Source organism: Amblyomma mixtum, chromosome 3 (genome assembly GCF_055824585.1).
Source record: "Amblyomma mixtum isolate Tamu chromosome 3, ASM5582458v1, whole genome shotgun sequence".
Taxonomy (NCBI): domain Eukaryota; kingdom Metazoa; phylum Arthropoda; class Arachnida; order Ixodida; family Ixodidae; genus Amblyomma; species Amblyomma mixtum.
In genome coordinates this window covers 46718576-46740050 of record NC_143014.1, presented here as the reverse complement: position 1 = coordinate 46740050, position 21475 = coordinate 46718576, and the positions used below count along the sequence as shown (strand labels likewise).

The 21475-nt window shown below is 49.4% G+C and overlaps 1 protein-coding gene across 14 annotated transcripts in view; it reads left to right on the top strand.

Moving 5' to 3' along the window:
- The window catches only part of trio (trio Rho guanine nucleotide exchange factor), a 252378-nt gene that overhangs the window by 69431 nt on the left and 161472 nt on the right, over positions 1 to 21475 (top strand). For all 14 annotated transcript variants that reach the window (XR_016290205.1, XR_016290206.1, XM_089579062.1 and 11 more), the window contains 5 exons: positions 23 to 100; positions 403 to 585; positions 694 to 807; positions 2602 to 2747; positions 5375 to 5474. Coding sequence is in view for 12 of the 14 variants with exons in the window: in XM_089579062.1 (XP_089435188.1) it covers positions 23 to 100; positions 403 to 585; positions 694 to 807; positions 2602 to 2747; positions 5375 to 5474 (621 nt within the window). In the remaining 2 variants the exon portion in view is untranslated. The remainder of the gene's footprint in view (positions 1 to 22; positions 101 to 402; positions 586 to 693; positions 808 to 2601; positions 2748 to 5374; positions 5475 to 21475) is intronic.

Here is a 21475-nt window from a genome sequence, read left to right as displayed (position 1 = left end):
ATGCCTCTTGTTACCATTTCAGGATGGGCTCGAGGTCATGCTTAATGTACCAAAGAAGGCAAATGATGCTATGCATTTGAGCCTTTTGGATGGCTGTGATGTAAGTTACATTTATTTTCATATGTTGTGGATTAGCAAATAGGCATGTTGTGAGGAAGATGCGATTATAAATTGTGGTAAGCATAAAGCTTGAGAGGTGGCGAGGCGTCGGCTTGCAATCGTGTAAATACAGTATTGATCACAGTGCCAAGTTCGGGGTGCGCCTATTATGCGCGGAAATAAAAAAATCTGATTTTTCGCGCCCTAACTAGGGGTGCGCCTATTATGCGAGTGCGCCTATTACGCGAGTAAATACGGTATACTGTGCTGTGGTTTCATGTGGTTTCATTTTTCCTTTAACAGGTTTCTCTTGACCAGTTAGGTGAAGTTGTGTTGCAAGATTCTTTCCAAGTTTTTGACTCCAGAGCGCTGATTCGTAAAGGTCGGGAGCGCCACATCTTCCTCTTTGAATTGTATTTGCTCTTCAGCAAGGAAATGAAAGATTCTAATGGCAAAGTAAAATATGTCTACAAACAGAAACTCATGGTGAGTGTGATTAGTCCTTGTTTCTCAGCACTGTGCTGACATGCTTAGTAAATTCTTTCTGAGCATTTCTCAGCACTTCAATGTTGCATACGCTTGCTCGTTTTTCAGACGTCTGAAGTTGGCATAACTGAGCATATTGAGGGGGACGAGTGCAAGTTTGCCGTGTGGACAGCCGTTTGGACAGAGCATGGACCTACGTCTGAGAACAAGATAATATTGAAGGTGGGCAAGATTTCTTTGGTTTGTGTGTTAGTAGTGCTGTACAGTAAAACCTTGCTGATGTGTTTTTTTAAATGGGAGGAAGCGCATTATCCGGAAAAACACATAATCCAAACTGCGTAATTTTGAAAAATGTGACTGTTGAAAGGTACGAAGACATTTGGCAATTTCACTTTATGGAAAAGTTAATTAGCATATTCGTTAGCACCAGGTCTGAGCAGCTTCTTTTCTAGTGTCTCCAGAATTCAGTCTGCATATGCATTGTCTTAAGCCTGGAAGGAACTTGGCAACACATTCGTTCTGTAGATGGCGATGGCAAAAGTAACCAAACTTCCTGGTCATATTTGGATGCTGCGCCCTCTTACATTGGTGCACTGCGGGGAAGCCATCACAGCAGCTGACTTTCGCGGCATACTTTCTTTTCATATTGTATTCCCCAGTCCCGGCCCACTCGTATGTAAGCGCTTCATTGTAGTTCCCAGATGCCTCGCCCCCTTGCCCTTAGGTACTGTGAAGAAGTGGTTGCGTTTCTCTTATTCCCGTCGCATCCCCGCAGATATTAACCCATATATGCCGCAACTTCAGAAATTTGAAAATTTTAGATATTTTTCTATATAAAATACTTATTTCACTTCACAAATCAGAATAATCCTTAGAGTGGGGGAAATATTTTTTTCAACACCGACTTTTGAGCCTTCCTACAGTGTAGGATACTAGCCAAATTCGCTGCCTGTTTCAGGTCGTAAAGCTTGAAACATTTGGCATCGACTTTAAAATCGCAATTCACATCACGTGCAGTGATTTCCTTATAACAATGCACAACAGTTGTCTTTAAAATTACAATGTAGTCAATGGCGGTCGAATTTCAAAAATGGCGGCCAGAGAAGACCGGCCCATCTTTCTGTATGCACACAATGCATAAAACTGAACGTATGTAACACAACCCTTGCACAGGAAAAGTTTAGACCCTTTTGAATCTGTGCTAGTGGGCACAAGCTTTTACACAATAATCCTTTAGAGTTACTGTGTAAAAAAGCGGTAGCCTACATGTTGGACGCGAGGCATATACTGGTTAATGCACAGCTTTTTTTTTCTTGCGCGTCGCCGTTTTGCACCTAGGCACTGCAGAGAAGCCACTGTTACAGCTGGCTGCTGCTGCATTTCAGCTCCTCATGTTGTGTGCCATCATGTTTCGGCCACTTTTATGGCTGTACATTTGCGACCTTGCGAAATTTTAGATGTAGTAGATAGGAACTCGTGTTGTCTGTGAACGTATTAACTGGGAGAAAGTCAGTGCAACTCTGTGGGACATATTTAATGTCCATGAATTTAAGCATGTGCACTGGGAACATATCAACGAGGCTTTACTGTACTTGCAACTTGGGGGCTTTGAATCTCGTTGGCATTAAAGGCACCAGTGTTCTCTTTGTTAGTAGTATTGTGCGTTTCTGCCTCTGCCATATTAGTGCTCTCTCATTGCAACGGTATCTGACAGTTTCATTTGGAAGAAAAGAAACAGAAGAAAGAAAAAATAAAACACTTAACCCTGTGTCTCCTGAAAAAATAAGTGGTCATCTAAACATTTAGTTCAACAACAAATTCATTTTTGTGTGCAACTTCATGGCATAATTGGGCTTGTTATCATATCATGTTATTTCCTCATGCCTGTTGTTGTGTGTCATGAGGCAGTCACTGGCTAATTATGTTTGTTTCTGTGCAGTGTGTACTCATGGTGTTCCGTTTTTTTTTTATTACTCTGCTACATGGTCTCCCAATGTCTATATTTCATCTCCCCAGGCGTCTTCACTTGAGACAAAGCAGACATGGGTGAAGAAGTTGCGGCAGGTGATTCAGGAGACATGCTTCAACTCGACATTGTCCACGCTGAACCTGAACAAGAGCACCAAGCTGACTTCCAAACTCTTCAGTAACCGATCAAGCAGGTAATGTGCGGCTGGTAGCATGGCATGCATAATTATAATACTTATAAGTTTACTCTGCTGGTTTCAGTTGAAAATTTTTAACATAGTATGGCCTAAGCAAATCGGAAGGCTCTTGACATTGTCATCTCCTAATTTTTCAAAGCAACTGAAAGACAGTTTTGTCGGCCATTTTTTTTTCTGTATCTTTCATATCCTTAGCGTTGCTTGTGGCTTCTGTTTCATGTGGGGTGCTTTTGGAGTGCCACTGAGAGTCTAGTCGCTGCCTTGGCCAGTTTCATTGTGCCATAAGTGACAGCGCTTTCATTAACGTGCTTGAGAAAAGAAGATAAAAAGGCGCACCATGATATACCGAAAAGCTAAGCATTGTGAGCATTGCACAGGCAATATTCATGCATCCCTGAACCCTTCGCCTCAGTAGTGAGGACGGCAAGAATGTGAATTGATTTATTTATTTATTTATTTATTTATCTTAATACCCACAGCGCCATTGTCCGGCATTACAGTGAGGGGGTTGAAAAAGAAAAGTTATACAAATATCACCATGTGCAGTTGATGAGAAAAAAAGAAATAACGTTGTGATAGAAACAGCATGGAATCATTATAGTACATAAAAAAATGTCAAAGTGAGGAAGAAAATGAATCCTTTGATAATATGGACACTACGTTCTCGGGCAGCTTGTTTCATTTTGAAATCATGTCTCGTAATGGAACAAGCTGGAAAGGAGTGTCCACAACTAGAAATGTCAGTATTTACAAAAGGTATTTCAGGCCGCCATTATTATGGCATGCTTAATATGCATGCCACATTTGTGCTTTGTTTTTTTATGAGGAGCAAAAAAATAAATATTGGGGAATAGCAGCTGTCTTCCTGGCGTCCTTTGCTTGTTGAGTACCGCCAGTGCAACTAAGTCTGGCTTAAGTAATGCTGCTGATAATAAGAATAAGCTTTATCACCAGTGTCAGTTTTTTATTGGTTTCATGCAGAGTATACCACATTATAAAGTAGGTTGTTTTTGTGTATCGAACATAATGGTGCATTTCTATAGTAAAAACTATTTCCTCGACTATTTGGACAAAAACAGCATTGAAGGAAGGGAATAAAGCTCAGCATGCATTTTCATGACATGATTTCCTTTCCAGTCATGCATAACGATAGCACTGATGGCGTGAAAAGTGATACGTGTTAAACAATGTAGGGGTGAATGCTGCTTGGTTCTCAGCAGGAAATCAAGTTCAGAAGCCTCCTTGGGAAGCACCAGCTGCTACCACAAGCAGTATTATCAGTCATCAAAGCAGTGATACTGTAGCTCCTTCGTTTTACTGCCGCAGTTTTATGGAGTTTTACAATGGAGTTGGACAAAGTTCGGTAGTTTATTTACTTCGTTTTTTCATGTACTGACACCCTGCTGCAATGGCTCAGTGGCTTTTGCGTCAAGTTGCTGGTGCCAGGGTCGCAGGATTGAACCTAGCCACGGCAGCCGCATTTTGATGGAGGTGAAAGGCTAAAATACTGATGTGCTGTGCATTGCCAGCGTACCGTAAATGTGGGTTCAGACGAGCGGACTGGATCGTAGATGGTCCGCGCGCGTCAGCCCGGTTATCGGGCCACGTGACCAAACATCCGGGAGTTGGTCCGGACGTCGCGCATTCACACGAACGGTGCGGACAACTCGCGCATACTCTCGCCCACAGCGGGCTTGCGCTGTTAACGTGGCTTCGAATACGTCGTCTCGCCGCACTGGCTGTAGCCATTGAAGCGTCTGAGGGCGAGGAGGAAGCTTTTGCGGCTAAAAACGGTTATGTTGGACAAAGTCATGGTTGGAAAAAAAGTGTTTGGGCATGCAGGATCTGCTGTACAAGGACCTACTTGAATGCGACCTGGAGAGTACAAACGTTTGCTGCGGCTGAGTCCAAGGCAGTTTTACCAGATACTGGCTCACAGAGCTCCTTCTTTCCAAATTCACTCAAATTAGCAGAAACAACAAAGCAAAGCGGGCATTTACGCACACACTCAAATACACAGTATGACGCAGTGCAGCATACACGGAGTGAACAATGCAGTGAGCGAAACACTAAAAGCAGGACACACAATGCCGCACTCGAGCTGCAAATGCGGCGAAAAGCGCGCCAAAACGAAAGGCGCCAGCACGGAGCAAAGCCGACTTCATTCAGGACAGCTAGCCAGACAAGCGCACCTAGAAGCAAAAAAGAGCAAAAACAATCCCGGTCCACAGCCACGCCCTCGGACTGAAAAAGGCGCTTGCCTTTTTCATTCGGTCCGCAGTCCGTGCCCATAAAAGTGCGCACCGCCCGCTCAAAGTCGCTCAGAGCAGTGACGTTCACGTTACGTGGCATGCGGACAGTGCTGACGCGCCCGGACCATTCGCGATTCGGTCCGCTCGTCTGAACCCTCCTTAAAGAACCCCAGGTTTTCTAAATTAATCTGGAGTCCCTCATAGCCCATGTGTTGCTTCAGGATGCTAAACCCCACATACCTCTGCCATCTACTGGTATTGAGATAACACAAATGTAGTTGAATTTGTGCTTCTCATGGCTTCAATTTTTGAAAAGCTGCTGGCGTACAGTGTGCATTATGCTTGGCTGAAGTTGCACTCTTGTACTTGCAGGGACTTTGAAGACTCCTCCCAGGATGAAGGCCTGACTGATTTGCAAGAGCGTGTGTCAGTGGCATCTTTTGGGTCCAGCAACACTACTGACAGCGAAAAGGTCAGTGCTCTTCCAGGGCTCTTTGTGTGGCTGAAGTGAAAGCCTAAGTTTGAATGACAACTGCCCAGCAAGTGTGGTTTCCTGAATCTGTGACCAGCTATGTGATTGCTGCGTCAGGTGTGCCAAACTGCGCCAAAATGCAAAGCCTGCTGCATGCTGGTGCATCATGACAGAATGCGAGTAATCTGTGCCTAGCCTACGCCACAAGTCGGTGTTTCCCTAAGGAGGAACGCGGGGATCGGAGGTGAATCCTCTTATTTTTTGGTGTTGAGCCACGACATTTGGCATGCTTATTGGGCAGTCCACTGAATGCCTAATACAAAATTTTACTGAAATATCTTAAAGGGACAGACCACTGACCGAAACCTGTCATGAGATTACGACAGAAATTAAATGATTGCGCCTCATATTGTAAGAACTAAGCACTGCAATGTCAAAAAAACAAGGGTTTATAATTTTAATTTGACATTGAAAATTGCGTAAAAGCCATCTTTTGTTGAAACCCGTCATTATCAGTGTAGCCCACCACGTGGCCATATCTCGATAAAATATATAGCTTATTTGTTTTAAGTGCACAGCGTTTTTTTCTTCCAGGAGTATTCTTCATGTTTTATTATAGTTTACAATCTCTCCAGTGTGTGCTTCGATGAAAAGCAAAGCTTCCTTCGCATCGTCGACCATGTGCTTTTAGCTTTTTGGCAACCACGGTCCTTAGAAACTTTCATCGATGAGGCGTACATCTTTGTGCCGTAACAGCTTTGAATGTGGAAACTAAAATGGGCTCTACTGTAGACTAAAAATGTCTTATTACTGTCTGACAAGTGAGGTTTATATTAGTTTTGGTGCAACACTTTGGCCGACTTGCAATCACCACCACACTTGCCGATCATGTTTCCAGCATTGGAATACATAAAAGTGGGTGCATGCACTGGTTTAAAAATTCTTGCTAAAAATCTTTTTCAGCGTTTCCAGCAAAACCATTGTGAAATCGAGCAGCTTAGGCAGCAAGTTTTCCATTGTGCCGGAAAAAATTTGGTGCTTAAAATTCAGTGTTCGGTCCCTTTATGTAGTTACAATATAAATTTTTATATGCTTCATTGCTATTCCAAGCTTGCAGAAAGCCTGGTGGGAGAACAAAATGTGGTAGGAGCCTGCCATCACTCTTTTCAAGTTTTACCTATAGGAAAGCCTTATGCAGTGGCATTCTTCAGATATTTTTAGCGTCCAGATATTTTTTTTTACATTATATCCATGCTTGCATAATGCACTCATTATTATCATGTAAAATTAGTGACAGAGTAAAAAAAATGAGGAAATAACTCAGAAATATAGGAACATCATAGCATAAAGTTTTTCTGCGAGTCCTTCGATCGATCAGTATGCAGGTAGTTAACATGCTGACTGGGCCCATTGTTAAGGCCCGTTCACACTTGCGAGTCGCAGAGGTTGAGCTACTGTTTTGGTTGAAAAGTGACAGTCTCAAACAGTCACACTGGTCGAAACGCGACAGTCGCGGGCCAGTCGCTCGCAGCTCGATTTTCCAGCATTGCGACTGCGAGTCGCAAACCGCTGAACCAATCAGCGAGCGACCTGACTATGCACGTGGCCGGCACGTTGACTCACGTTTTATCGGTGAAAAAAATGGTCCTACCCTTGCGTCGCAGCTCTGCTATCTGGCGCAGGTACCAGTGGCGACACTGCACAGTGTGCGTTGCTTCGATCAGCAGTGCATTCTGGGAGTGTTCCTTGTACTGGAAGGCAAGCTTCTTAAGCATCCTTTGCATCGTTGCTGTGGACACGGTCGGTAGCATTCAGTATTTCCCCTCTCTGCAAGAAATAGTGCACCACCCTTCGCAACATGCTCAGGTCAAAATAGTCCAGCTTCTTTGTCCGCTCACAGTCTTTTCCACAAGAATGCTTCTTCGGTGGCAACACTGTGCCCGCCTTCTCCATCTGTGTTGTTCACTGGCAGAGTATTCTCTCACTTACCTGGGCGAGTTTTGCAGTCTTCTTATTGAGCAAGTTCAAGCTTGAACTGCCTCCACACTCGACGCGAAGCGCTTCAAGAACGTTTAAAGCTAACTGCTTCTCCAGCTTGAGGAAACTGCGCACATTTGATGGACGGCACGCAGGCAACACAACCGACTTGGGCAACTCCATGCTACCAAAAGACTGCGCATCACCACCTCGCAACAGGCCTCCACAAAGCTTTGTCCGTGCGGGCTTTGTCTATTATTTTCACGACTGATTGAAACGCTCTGTATATGTCAGACCAAACTATGCTTTGAGTTTCTGTGTTGATAGTTAGAAAATAGTCCTGGACTGCTCATATATTTCAGGGACTACTGGCTGTGCTCCTGCAGCCCTGATTGAACGAGAGAGCTCTGCCTTTGAAAGTGCTGCAAACAGCTTGTGAGACTGAGTATAGCTAGCTGCAGGCCAACATCTCCATTGTGTGTGTTCAATACGCTGTTTGAAAAATTAATTGCTGCTCCATTAAAAACATCTCTGTGCTAACAATATAATATACCATATTTACTCATGTAATTTGCGCACCCTTATTTTATTACCTGGATTTATATATAAAAAAAAAACTCACTCCCATATTTTGCTCTCCCTGCTGTGCAAACACACCAGCATGCATGTGGGTGCCCGCAGGGTAGCTTTGGGAAGATGGCGCGGCCGCGTCACTGCTTGTGGCTGTTCAAGGTGAGTGAGTGGTCTACAAAAAAAGTCGCTAATTTGTAAATTGGTTTCAGGAAAGAAAAATCAATTTCGCGACGTTTACCCGGCTCGCTCATGCCGGCGGCCGTTTTCCTGTACGAACGGCAACCTTTCAGCAACCTCCGGAGTGTGCGTTGTGCCAGAGTCTGAAACTACCGAACCGTTAGCTGTTCTGTTTGCTGTTACTCAGCCGGGCCACATGCGAGGGACCAGCTCTTCGCCTTGTATCTGCATTTTTCTCTGGCTTGGCGATTGTATCGTTCCACATTTATTGCTTTCATCTGCGCACGCGCCGTCACTCCATTACGCGAGGGACTGTGTAACATGGGTCTGGGGTGTGCACAGGTAGGTTATGCGTCGGCTTATATTTGGAGTCAACATTTTTTTTGGCCAGGGAGGGCCGTGAGTTGGGGGGATCGACTTATGCGGTGATACGCCATGTACATAGCGCGTAATGATCTCTATAGGGTTTTTTAGGACTTGTTCGTGAGGTCTCGGTGTAATTTGCACGCCTTTTTTTTTTTTTTTTGAAGCCTTATGTTTAGGGGGGAAAAAAGGGCGCACATTACCCAAGTAAATATGGCATGCCTCCAGCAGCATGGCTTCATCTCGAACAGATTCACATCCACAGCTGTAGTCGCTCTTTCGCAGTTGATTTTATCCACACTTCATAACCATAGCTTTGCAGTAGGCATATTTAGAAATATTAAAAAGGCTTTTGACAAGTGTTTTGCACTATTCCGTTAATGAAACTGGAGACATCTTTGCAGTAGGCATATTTAGAGATATTAAAAAGGCTTTTGACAAATGTTTTGCACTATTCCATTAATGAAACTCTAGAGATATGGCATACGTAGCACGGCTCTTAAATTTTTTCTAAGTTACTTTTCATCACGACAACAAGTGGTCTCTCAGCAGCTCAAGTCTAAATATCAAATATTACTTGTAGTGTGCCCCAAGGCTCTGTTTCGGGCTCTCTTTCATTCCCTTTTTTTATCAATGATCTCCGAAAGGCATTGCAGTGCTCTGAGGTTTTGATGTATGCAGATGACAGTCTACTGGTATTTAACGGCAACTCGTTTCTAGTAATAGAAAACGCTATAAATAGAGACTGGACTTTTTTTTGTTTTTATTTCAGAACCCAGTAATCCATTTTTTTTTTCTTTTGGCAGTTTTTTCCTCCATGTAAATTGCTGACTTTTTTCGATGATACCATATTTACTCGCATATTTTACACCCCCTGCTACGTAAGCACACCACTTGTACTTGGGTACACATAGGGCAGGCTCTAAAAGATCGGCACATCCATATCGCCGCGTGCGGCTGTGAAAGCTGTGTGGTTGGTGTCAAAGGTTGGTAATTCGTTTGTAAATTTGTTCCGGTAAGGAAAAGTCAATTGCGTGCCATTTAGCCGGCTCGCTTGCGTCGGCATTAGCTTTGCCGTATGAACGACTGTGAGATGCAAACTTCCGGTAACCTCCGAAGCTTGCGTCGCACCAGAATCCTAAACTGCCGATTCATTATCTGTTCAATTTGTCTTTGCTCAGCCAGGCCAAATGCGAGGGCTCCGTTTCATCACCTTTTATCTCCATTTGCATCTGACTGCTGGTTTTGCGACTGTATAGTACCACTTTTATTGCTTCGAGCTGTGCATGCGCCGTCACGCGGGGAACCACATAACGTGGGTCTGGGGTGTGGGCATGGAGGGGGGTGGGGTATGCATCGACTTATATGCGGCATGCATTCTGCGTAGAGTTTTATAGGATGTGTTCGCAAAATCTCCACATAATTTGCGCATCCCCTTTTTGAAGCCATAATTTTAGAGAAAAAAAGTACGCAAATTATGCGAGTAAGTATGATATAATGCGGTATCTCAGTACAGTCAAACTTTGCTTGCTTATCTCAGCCTTTTTACCAGCTCGAGCATTTCATTCAGAAATAATTTATGCCTAAATGGTCGTGTTTAAAGCTGTGCTTCTTCAAGGATAGGTTATCGCCATTGCCTAAAGGAACAATAGTGAAATTAGTCAATGGTCAGGCAAGACTTTAAGTGGATTTTGACTTTCGAAACACAGAATGTCATGTTAGCATTGAAATGTTACATTGGTTGAGCAAGCGGACAACGGGGCATGGCATGGTCTGCATGTTGATTGCAGCGATGGACTTGTTGCTTGACAGTCATGGTAGCCAGAACGTGACACTTTTTCGTGACATTTATGCATGGCTTCACGTCAGTGTCCTCATGTGCAGTGGAGGAACCTACTTAATGAAGCAGCTGGCCTAGGATGGTAATGGCTGTGAACAATGCTACGCTAGCATACGACGCCTGGAAAGAAAGTACATGGAGCCCTTTGACGTTGTATCTTGCCCTCCTGGTAGCTGTGCAGAGAGTACCTCCAGACCTGTACGCATGGTAGCGGCTTGTTAAAAAAAAAGAGAAATAGAAGGGGAGAGAGTAAGGATAAAAGCTCGATGTATATAGAACTCAAAAGGTTGGGCCCGCGGGGCGGTCCTGTCGACGAAAAGGCAGGCAGTCTGACCCGCCTGCTGGCGCGCGCTCTTCGCGGAAGTTGGCGCACGCACGCCGAAGGTGCACCGATAGTCCTTCCCCTGATACTGTGCGTGTGAGGTTTTCACCCAGCGAAAGTGCCCGGCATCGTTCGCCGGCAGACACCCCAACGGAAGCGCGAGCTCCCGACGCCAGTTGCGGTGCCGGGGAAGTCTGGGAAAGGGGGTTCTCCGCGTGGCTAGGGTTCTGTAGGGCCGGCGTGGCCACAGGTTCGGTCGAACCGCATCGTGGCGACGTCGACGGAAGCACATCCGGCGCTGCCGTGCGACGGTGGTGGCTGGCCGCCGGCGCTCGTGTGTGAGCGTTTGGCTGCCACCATATCGCTGTTTGCGTGTTCATTCGTGACGGAGGTCGGGAGCCGAGTTGCCCCGGATTGACGCTGCAGGCTTGCGGCGGCGGCCTTCGGACCGAGCGAGGAGGCGTCCCGTGCAGGAACTACACCGCCACCGTCTTCGGGTGCTGAGTGTAGCAGCGAATAAGCGCACTTTGTGAAACCATGTGGGTTTCCGAGGGAAAATGTTTGAAGCAGGGCCTTTCGGTTAACATGAGCCAGTGGCCAAAAACGTAGCGGTCCTATTCGCGACAGCGACGCTCGTCATTTTTTCATGCTTTTATTTGCGGCTAATTGCACGTTTGCGATTCACGTAGTTGAGACGGGTTGGAGTTACTTGGGAAAATTTCGGTCTAGAAGTTGTGGCGCTTTCGCTGGGTCGCCGTGCTGAGAGATGTCGAATCCGCGCTAGTGGTTATGTATTAATTCCCCCCGCAATCCATCTGGACTTGCCACGTCTTTGGCGCAGCTTCGCGGCGCGGTGAAAATGGCGCCTTCGAAGGGCGGTGCTTGCGATGGCTTGGAGTCCTTGGTGTAGCCGTTCCTTTCTTTTTTCTCTCTCTCTCTACAGTCCGGAAGCTGCATTGTGGGGAGCTGTTTGAGAGGGCGGCGGGGGTATGAGAGGGGCGTCGTAGCGGATACCTGCGAATTTCCCATTTGGGGTTCTTTATCGTGCACATAAATCTTGAGCCGCCGCGGTGGCTCAGTGGTTATGGTGCTCGGCTGCTGACCCGAAAGACGCGGGTTTGATCCCGGCCGAGGCGGTCGCATTTCGATGGAGGCAAAGTGCTAGAGGCCCGTGTACTGTGCGATGGCAGTGCACGTTAGAGAAGCCTAGGTGGTCAAAATTATCCGGAGCCCTCCACAACGGCGTCCCTCACAGCTTGAGTTGCTCTGGGACGTTAAACCCTATAAGCATAAATCTTCGTCACGCCCTACTGATCTTGGTGCGCAAAATCATTTGTACAGTATAACGTGATTTGAAGGTGATCACTTCATGCTTAACTTATTTGGATTATGTGCTCTAACACGGCAACGACTACATGACCTTAGATAGCCGAAGGATTTGTTTATCTTGCACCGTCATGTTTGTTGCGGGCCAAGTGATTGTCACGCCAGGAAAAAAAAATGCTTTGGTCCCTTTCAGCCGGAACGAGCGTGCCAACTTTCAAATCTCGCTCGACTAGCTGCACTTTTCCCCCATCGAAAAGCAATCGCGTAAGCTGGGTATCGAACCCGTGATGTTGTTCTCAGGAGCAGAACGCTGGCAGCTGATCCAGTGCGTCGAAGGTGTTAACCAGCTTGAAGGACCCGTCCATCCCTCCTTGCACGGTGGAGCCTCCTACTCCAAGAGTTCGTTATTTCAGTGACGCTAAGTCCGGACGCAAACAATCGGACACCGACCGCTTGTCGCGCGCTCGTGGTGCCTGTCGAACCCCCGTCGAGCGAGATTGGAGGACGGCGACGTGCTCCTGAACGCCGTTACCGCACGCAGCCTTCCTCACCACCAGCGAAGCGATCCAGCGATCTCCGCTGTCTTCGGCTACCTTGAAGGGAAAGCCCATGGAGGACGTCGGCCCCGGTCTCGAAGCCGGCAACTGAAATCAGGCTGCGGCAAAGTTTGGAACGCTGCCTGCTAGTGATGCGTACGCGAGCAAGTTGTCGGGTCTCTTCCGCGCGTTGCAGGAACGGGGTGGCGTCGGAGATATCGTGGTCAACGTGACGGAGCATCCGTGGCATCAAGCATTGTTGTAGCCTCACGGCCGTAAACAGGGCGGAAGGATGTCGTGCCGGTTGTTTCTTGAACGGCACTTCGTCCTACTGTTTAGGTTCCACGTCCGAATGCATTGATGCCATATGTGCGAGCGTTTTGTTTAAGTGCTCGGTTAACCCACTAACTAGTCTGTGGGTGATGAGCTGTTGTGCGACGATGATTGGTTTGACTATAATGCAAGATCTGCTGCATGACAAGCAGTCCCTCGATCTGTGATATGCACTTCAGGGGCGCCATGGCGAAGAACGATTCGTTGGATGAAAAATTGTGCCACCTCAACGGCCGTGCCACTTGGGAGAGCGACTGTTTCGGAGTAGCGGGTGAGGTGTAATCAGTGGGCACAATAGACCACTTGCTACCTGATACTGAAACAGAATGGCCCCAGCATATCGATCGATGCCTATCTGCTGGAACGGTTTGGATGAGACCGGCGTGGGCTTCAAAAAAACCAGCTCAGTTTGCAGAGATGGCGTTTTGCGGCGCTGACAGTCACGGCAAGTTCTCATCTCACAGTGTACGCGGCGCGGTGATAGGAAATATCGAAAAGGCTAGATGAGGGCCGGCCGGGCCGGCTGCGGGCGCATCGGGCAACTCGGCAGAAGAGCGCGTTGTTGGGAACGTGGCGCCATCAATAATATCTGCGCGTACTCAGTGGCGGGGCGCGGTACTGACTTTGCAAAAAGTATCTATACTAAAAGGTTGCCACGTTGAGTTAGGAAAAGTTATTACTTAAGATTGTGTGTGTGTGCACGTGCATGCGCGATTTCGGGAGGGGGGAGAAGCGATAATAGCAGTCCGGGGCCTGTCTCTGTCGCGGTTGGCTGCTTTTTTTTTTTAGTCGCCATCGGTCCTCACTTGAAAGGAAACTTCTTAGGGGAAATGGAAAGCGCCAACTTGCAGACGTCAGTCAATGGTCTAATTTTGTTCGCAGAAGCACTCGGTGCAACATCTTTGTTTGACGTGGCCAAGGTCTCATGAGGGTCTCACGCGGCTGCAGTGTCATTGTCTTCCACGAGTACAAGTTTCGCTTAGGTTTATTAAACAGGGGCGCGATTACGAGTTGCTCAAAATCGTCTCAATCGGAAAGTGTCTCAAAAAGTGTCTCATTTGCCCCGTTCCTATTGGTCGGTCGTGACAAGCGGCCATATTGGTTTTTTGCGTCACCGGCCGACGTCAGAAGTGCGCCAGAAGTGTTGACGTTGCTTGCCTAATTATGCGAGCCGATTGAGACGATTTCTTGCGACTGGAACGAGTGGTCTCAAACCGCTCGAGACAGAAAATGGCGGTTGTTTACATGGCCGGTGGCCGCGCGAGCAGCGGTGTAAGAGGGTGCATGAAGACGGTTTTGACGTGCCGGACGAGTTGTTTCGACGTTTTGACATAGGAAGAAGCATAATGGCTGTGCGACGAACTCGCCGTTGAACTTGGAGGTGTGCGGGTGAGTGCGCGGTCAGTGGAGCGGCAAGTGCCTGTGCGCGCCTTCGCCGCCGGTGGGTTTCAAGACACCGTAGGAAATGAAGTAAACGTCGGCGTAGCCCAACCGACTGTGCAAGTGTTTGCGGTGAGTTGCGGAGACCACTGTCAAAGTTAAGTCGCAGAAGGTGCGCGCTTTCCGACGAGACCCCCAAGACAAGGCGGCGGCGAAGGAGGACTTCCTTCGCATAAACTTTCGCCACCGCAGTATCCCCGGCGGCGTCATCCGAGCATCATCCGAACGGAACGGCAACAACACCAACACGAATGTCAAGTGCTTAACCCGAAGCGGGCGGCATGTGTTGGTTACGAGGCGTCGTGAGTGATTGTTGGCGCAGTGACCGGGCGCGTGCCGGCCTTAATTCCCGCAGTGAGATTGCAAGCTCCCAGCAGCTGCACCGGTCTGCTCCCGTGTGTCGGCAGTTGCTGCAGTGTGATTATTCATGGTCGCCGGGTATTTTCGGAACAAAAATAAATAGAATCACGCATCGCCCTTGGAGCACATTTTCCATCGATAGCAGGCTAGGTGAGTTCACACTGGCGAGTCGCGGAGGTCGCGCGACAGGCTTAAATCGATTTGTTTCGCTCCCTCCCCGCTTTACATGTGCTTCGCAAACCGTAACTAATTGACCGAAATCGGTCGCCTAGAATACTAGCGCGACGTTTGCAACTCGCCAGTGTGAACTTGCCTTGACGCTGCCTTCGCCGGTTTTCGAGCCAAGCGCTCCTTCCAAATTGATCTCGGCAGACTCGTAGCAATCACTGCCTTTAAACAGATTTTTCCGCGCACTTAAGACGTCTGCGCAATACTTTGATTCTGCGTAATGTGTAAAAAAAGAGGACAGCCGTCGAATCAGCTGATTTTTTTTTTTTTTTGTGGCTGCCATGTTTACGATGGGTGAATATGTGGGTGGAGGGATAAGGCTGAATGTAGCTGAATTCTTTGAATCAGGCGGCAGCTCACGCCACCTAGCCGACGCTTTTCCAGCGTCAGTGCGCCCTCGCGGCAGCAAAAGTGACTGAAGAGCAAACTTAATTGCAGAACTGAGGACGCTTCTTGTTTTGCTTAATGTTGTTAGGTTTGAAACATAGTTTGTTGGGGAAATAAAGCATTGTTCATTTTATTAACGGCTTGTTTACAGCAAAACGTTTGCATACGGTCCCCTATTGCGCAACTAAATGCTTCCTGGGTGGAGCCCTGCTACTAGCCGCTAAAGCCCCTAGCTAGGGACTTCACTGGCCACCGCTGATTGGTTGACTCCGCGTTCGCATCTTGCGGTGTCGTCATTTTGACGTCAGAGTCTCAAAATTGAGACAAAAACTCGTAATCGCGCCCCAGGCCTTTCGTCGTCGGTGTCTCTAAACGGGCGAGTGGGCGGGCTTAGATGCCGGTGTTCATCCGGGGGTCATAAGTTCGCGAACCACAGATGGCGCAGAAAAAAAAGGGGCGGGGGGCGTCATCTTCGAGCCCTTGGCGTGAATATTGCCGCGAGTGTTTGTAGTGTTTATTTGTTCATTCTTCAAAGCTGCCGGCGCCTCGCTTTATCGCTTTGTTTGTGATGCAGGACGCGCCTAGATTTATCTCGATTGATCGCATCCATGTGGAGCCGATTCTACGTTGTTCCAGAGTGTTCTGGGGCCAGAATGTCCTAGTAACTTCCCAAGCTTTATCTCGAAAGTTCGCTATCAGCTTTAAAAAGAGCACGGCCGAGAGCGGCGGGCATTCTGTTCGACGGCCACCGAGCACGCTTGTTGCTACGCCGCCACCGGGTGATTCAGTTCTTTGCGGGCGCAAGTCAGCCCAAATAAAGAGTTTCGTTTCGAAGACGTTCTCGCTTTTTTCCTGTTCGCCGGACTGCAGTCACCACTGCGTGACAATATACACAGCCAAAACTAATAAATGTGAACAGCGCAGCGCTCCCTGTTTCGCTGAAGTTCAGTTATTGTGCTTGTTTTTATACCACACGCACGGTGGAGAAGCTTTTGTCCCCGTGTTTTTATTTTACGCGTACAGTAAGAAGCTCGTTCTGCTGAAAAAAAAATCCCCTCGGCGTCATCCGTCGTCAGTCGGAAAAAATCCCAGAAGTTACAAATGAAGCAAAAATTGGCGAGGAGGTTCGTCTGGTGGGGGAAGGGGGGGGGTATTTCAGAATATAAAAGTAATTCATTCCAAGAAATTAGCCGGCACTGGGGGTCCAACGTGCTAGGCGGGCACGCAACGCGTAGGCCACGAAGCGTCGTTGGTTCAAGCGTGTTCGAGGGGCACCTAGAGAACGCGTTGTGGTGTGTATGACTTGGTGACGTGTGTTTGAAACGTGTGCATGAGTATGTAGCGGCGCAGTATGTGTGAATGTTGTGTGCATGTATAACATCGTATGGGGTGATTTCAAGAAAATGAGAAAGGAAATGGGTAGAAAGAGAAAAATAAAAGGAGGAGAAGGCGCTACCGCGCAAAGCTCTTGAACGTCCTCCTCATTTTTCCCTTCGTTCTCTAGCGCTCGCGGGCGGCAGCAAAGCGAACGGCGTGCTCGGGCTGGTGCCGATGTCGAGACGTGTTTGAAAATTCCCGTTTCTGAATGGCGGTGTGTAGGGGGAAATCCCCCAAGGTGAAGTAGATTCCATGCAAAGCAGCAATTGCTGTTAACATTTTACCTCGGCACAGCCGCGCGTCGGCAGAGGAAGTAAAACGGCTTTTTGGTTACCGTCGGCATCGGCTCGAACGAGAGTGCTGCCGCAGGCTGCGCGCGCATCGGCGGGTCGGCGGCTGCGGCTGCCAGAGGCGTGACAAGCGGGGAGTGGCGGCTGAGACGCGCTGACAGACGCGCTGGCAAGGGAGCCGGGGTTTAATCGGGGAGGAGCCCGTTTCGGGCCCTCTGGGGTCTGCGCCCTGCCTAACGAGCCTTCAGCGCAGCGGGACAAAGAGGCCGCGAAGCGCCTTTGGCGCGCCTCTTTTGCTGCAGGCTGCGACCCGGGTGGGCGGCGGTTAAGGCGAGGAGAGCTGCCGGGAACCCTGCGGTATCCACGGGATGCTTCGGTGCGTGAAGGTCAGAGCTGGTCGATTGTACCCGTCCATTGCATCAGCCGACACCCCGATCTGGCCAAAATTTGGAGGTGGCGGATGGTCGATCGCGCCACTTGCGGCACTTTGTGGCTAGGACAGGGTATCCTCGGTGCTCCTTCAAAGACATCCACCTCGGGAATGCCGGGAAAATGGGGTTTCGCGTTTGGCTCGGCTAGTGTGAAGCCAAAAACTGATTCTGCCGCGTCATAACGCACCGCGATGCTCACCCCTGTGCGCAGTTTGAATTCTTTTAACTGTTCGAGTTTCACTTATTTAATAAGATTGACGCTAAGGAATGCTCGGTGTTAGTCTCGAATAGAAACTACCGAAGCATTTCTTGGAGGCTTGCCCCGAGAGGAGTCATATTGTTACGATTGAATCTTGCGTTTTCTGCCCATAGGCAAACCAAATGCGAAACCTCCGCTTTCCGGTATTCCAGCGCCTCTCTGCTGTGGATAAACTACCGCAGCGCATCTTTCCCCTCCGGGTACCACAGCCATGTAGAAACTCCATGGCTGTGGTGAATAAAGAAATGCTGCAGGGGCGGCTGCAGCAGCTGGCTGAACAACTCGTAGGCGGCGCCACCATCTGCTGACCTCCAAAAATGGGCTGGCAGTTACGGTAGCGGTTTTCTTAACTGGTCGGATTAAGCTATACTCTGCGTGAAGACGGTACGGCGTTGGCCAGAATATACATGCAACACTTTGGGCTGCCAAGGCGTTATTCGTGCCCGGCGCAGTTGTTGGGAAGCGTGTTGTTTGGTTTCTGCTTTCCTGAATTGAATTGGCACGCTCAACGCCTTCCGAAAGCACAGGCATTTGGCAGTCTTTTTTTTCTGCGAAGCACATGTATTGAGTAAAGGCAGTCTTCAAGGCGGATCCGGATTAACTTCCGTTATCCGGTGTGTGTTGGCGTTTCCTCCTCTTTGTCTGCTGAGTTTATTATTTTCTTGGCCTTATCGCGAGGCGGTCTCTTCGATAAGCCCGTCTCATGCTCTGCGAGCGTCCGCCATCCTCGACGCTCTCTCTCCTGTTTTTCCAGTCTCACGCGCGGGCTTCATCGGCCGAGCGCGGTCGCATTTTTTTTTTTTTTCTTATGCGCTGAGGTAGCGGTCTGACTGACTAATGGCTGCGCACAACCTGTCACAGCTGCAGAGGGTAATCGCCCGCGGCTCACTGTTTGCGCTCGGGGCTGAGAGGAGTGTAGTGGACAGCTCAATGAGCGAAGCGCTCGCTTCTTTAAAACGCTGCCGCAGCGAGAGACTCGCCTAAACAAGCGTCCGAGGGCTGCCCTGTTCGGAAAGAAGCACAGTACCGATGTGCGCTTGTTCGCTACGGGGATCCCGCGCGGCCTTTGTCCGGTGCCTGTTGTAGGCACAGGACTGCTCCTTGGCCCGGGACAGGACACCAGAGTGCGCGCATTGTGGTGTCCTTCGCTTCTTGGCGTTCGAGTCCTGTCCGCGCTGCAAGATATATTTTCGAGCGGCTGGAATCGGTGCTCGCGAGGTGTCATTGAGCCGAGCGCTGTTCGGTTATTGTCGCCCTGCATGGGATGCAACCGCCTGGAGAATTCCACCCTTGCGTGACATTGCTTTGTTTAGCATGACGAATGACCGCCGTGTGCTCGAGAGTGGAAATTCCTCGTGTATAAATCGGTTGCACGTAACAGTGGGAGCCGCATGCTGATATTGTGCTCCGAGATTTTCACTCGTTGCGACCGACGTTGAAATCTGCGGCAGTGCGACGCCCGGGCGCGCAGCTGGCTGGCTGGCACTATGAGTCGCGCCATGTGGCGAAAGCTCGTGACGGCTTTCATATTTGTTACAGCGTTAACTGTCGTTAGCCCTTTCCTCTGTTCTGCACGCACCGGTTAAAATGCGCGCCGCCGCGATGGCTCAGTGGTTACGGCGTTCGGCGGCTGACCCGAAAGACGCGGGTTCGATCCCGGCCGCGGCGGTCGAATTTCGATGGAGGCGGCATTCTCGAGGCCCGTGTACTGTGCGATGTCAGTGCACGTTGAAGAACCTCTGGTGGTCGAAATTCCCGGAGCCCTTCACTACGGAGTCCCTCGTAGCCTGAGTCGCTTTGCACCTCCCTCCTGCGAGCCCAGCACCTCCCCAATACGAAGCGGATGCTCCGCTCTAATGTAGCATCCATTTGTTTGCGATCACAGGCGAGCTAACGTTGGGTCATTCGCGCGTTGCAAATTCTGAACCGTCGCGTGATTTTTTTTTTTTATCATTTCTCCAGCACGCGTTGCGAGCGATTCGCCATGCGTTGACGCACGGTGTGATCGAATTAGACCGGTTACATTAAATTTCGCTGGTATGCGGGGGTCTCCGGGAGCGATCTACGCACTACTCACTACCGGCAGTGCGTTCGTTACTTCGCCTTGTCGCGCTGCTCGCTTCGCACGTTCACGTGACTTATTAAACGGCCTGCTTACGTTCGCGATGTCCGCGTGAGGAATTCCGGTGATGGCATCGTCTTTCACACGTTACGCGTGTGCAGTCTTCTCGAGTGCGTACAGCCTGCACCGGCTTTCGAAAGCAGCCACTTTGCCGTGGTCACACAGCGCACTGTAGTTCGCACGGAGTTCGCATAAGACGCGTGCTGCTGTCGCCAGGCCCGCGAAAGCGGGGCGGATTCGCTTCGTCGCCTTGCATGCAGCCGCCGGGTATCGGAACCTTATTTTTGATGGCGGGTAACTAACGGCGTCGGAAACTTCGCGCGAGCGGCGAGTGGCGTTAGGTCTCAACGACCGGCCTTTCAGTGGAGAGCTTTAGATGGCCGAGGCATTCGCGGGCCGAGCGCGATTACGCGGGCTCCCTGCTGGCGGCGGGAAGGCGAGAATGGGAGCGAGAGGTAAACGCGGGGATCGTTTGAAAGAGCCCTCCGCTCATCGCCCGATGTGTTGCTTCAGGCCGTTAAAGCCCCGAATTTATGGAACATAGAGGGAGCTCGCGAAGATCCCCCGCGAACCAAAGCGTTGAGCGAGAAAGGCCAGCGGCGGTCGGAGCAAGCAGCGCTGGGCCGTCCGCGTTCTTTCCTGGCGATAACTCTTGCCTCGGTTTTCGTTTACCTCCGTGTTAGAAACACGCATGTTTATCTCTGCATCAACGCCGATTCGAATTCCTCGAGACTAAAATGTCTGACGGACATAACTTCTCTCGGGGAGCGCGTTGGGGTGGAACCGGCCGTGAATTCGCGTTGATGAGGCTGAGTGCGCCCGGGCATGCAGTTCGTAACGAAGAGCTCCCGCGACCTTGTCTCGCTGAGAGTTGAGAGCACCTCCGGTTTAGAGTCGCGTTTCCCCTTCGCCATTTACTCGCCTGAGTTCGTGGCGTTGAGCATTGTCCTTGAGTGGAAGGGAAGGGGTCATCGCGGTGCGGATGTACAGCTACCGCTGACCGCATACGTGCCACTGACGTCGGTGCGACAGAGATCAACATTTCCGATCCTGACGTTGGCGGGGAAGTTCTACAAGTGGGCTTCATTCGAATTCGGCATCTTCTCTGCGTTGCAGGATCTGAGATCAATGGCGCCGCCCGCAGATATTGCGTTTACAGCGAGCATTGCAAGCAGTGCCAGAGCCTGTGGTAAAAAAAAAAAAAGGAAACTCTGGGTGCACTTCTCTTCTTCCGTGCTATGACTGCGAAAGCAGTGTGCATTACTGCTGTTTCCGTTGGTGCTTTTGTGGTGGATTATGTCTGTGGTATTTTCTGCGTTTGTGTCACTTCGTTCGTGTTGTCCACCGAACCGCACACCGTTCGGAGCTCCATGTGTTGATGCCCATATATGCGGCATTGGTCATTCTCTGCTTAACATTCATAGATGGCGGCGAGTCCTCATATACCACCACCAGCGCTGTGGCGCAGCGGTTAAGCGATGCGCCACTGCACTGGCAGGTGGTTGTTCCTGTCACAGCCACCTGTTCCTGTCGCAGATGTTGTTCTTCCCGAGCAACTTCTCGCGCAGCTTGCGCGGCGCTCCTCCAAACTTACCTGAGCTTACCCGAGTTACTTTGTGAACGGAAAGTGTGGACACTTTTGTACACGCCACGCATGAAA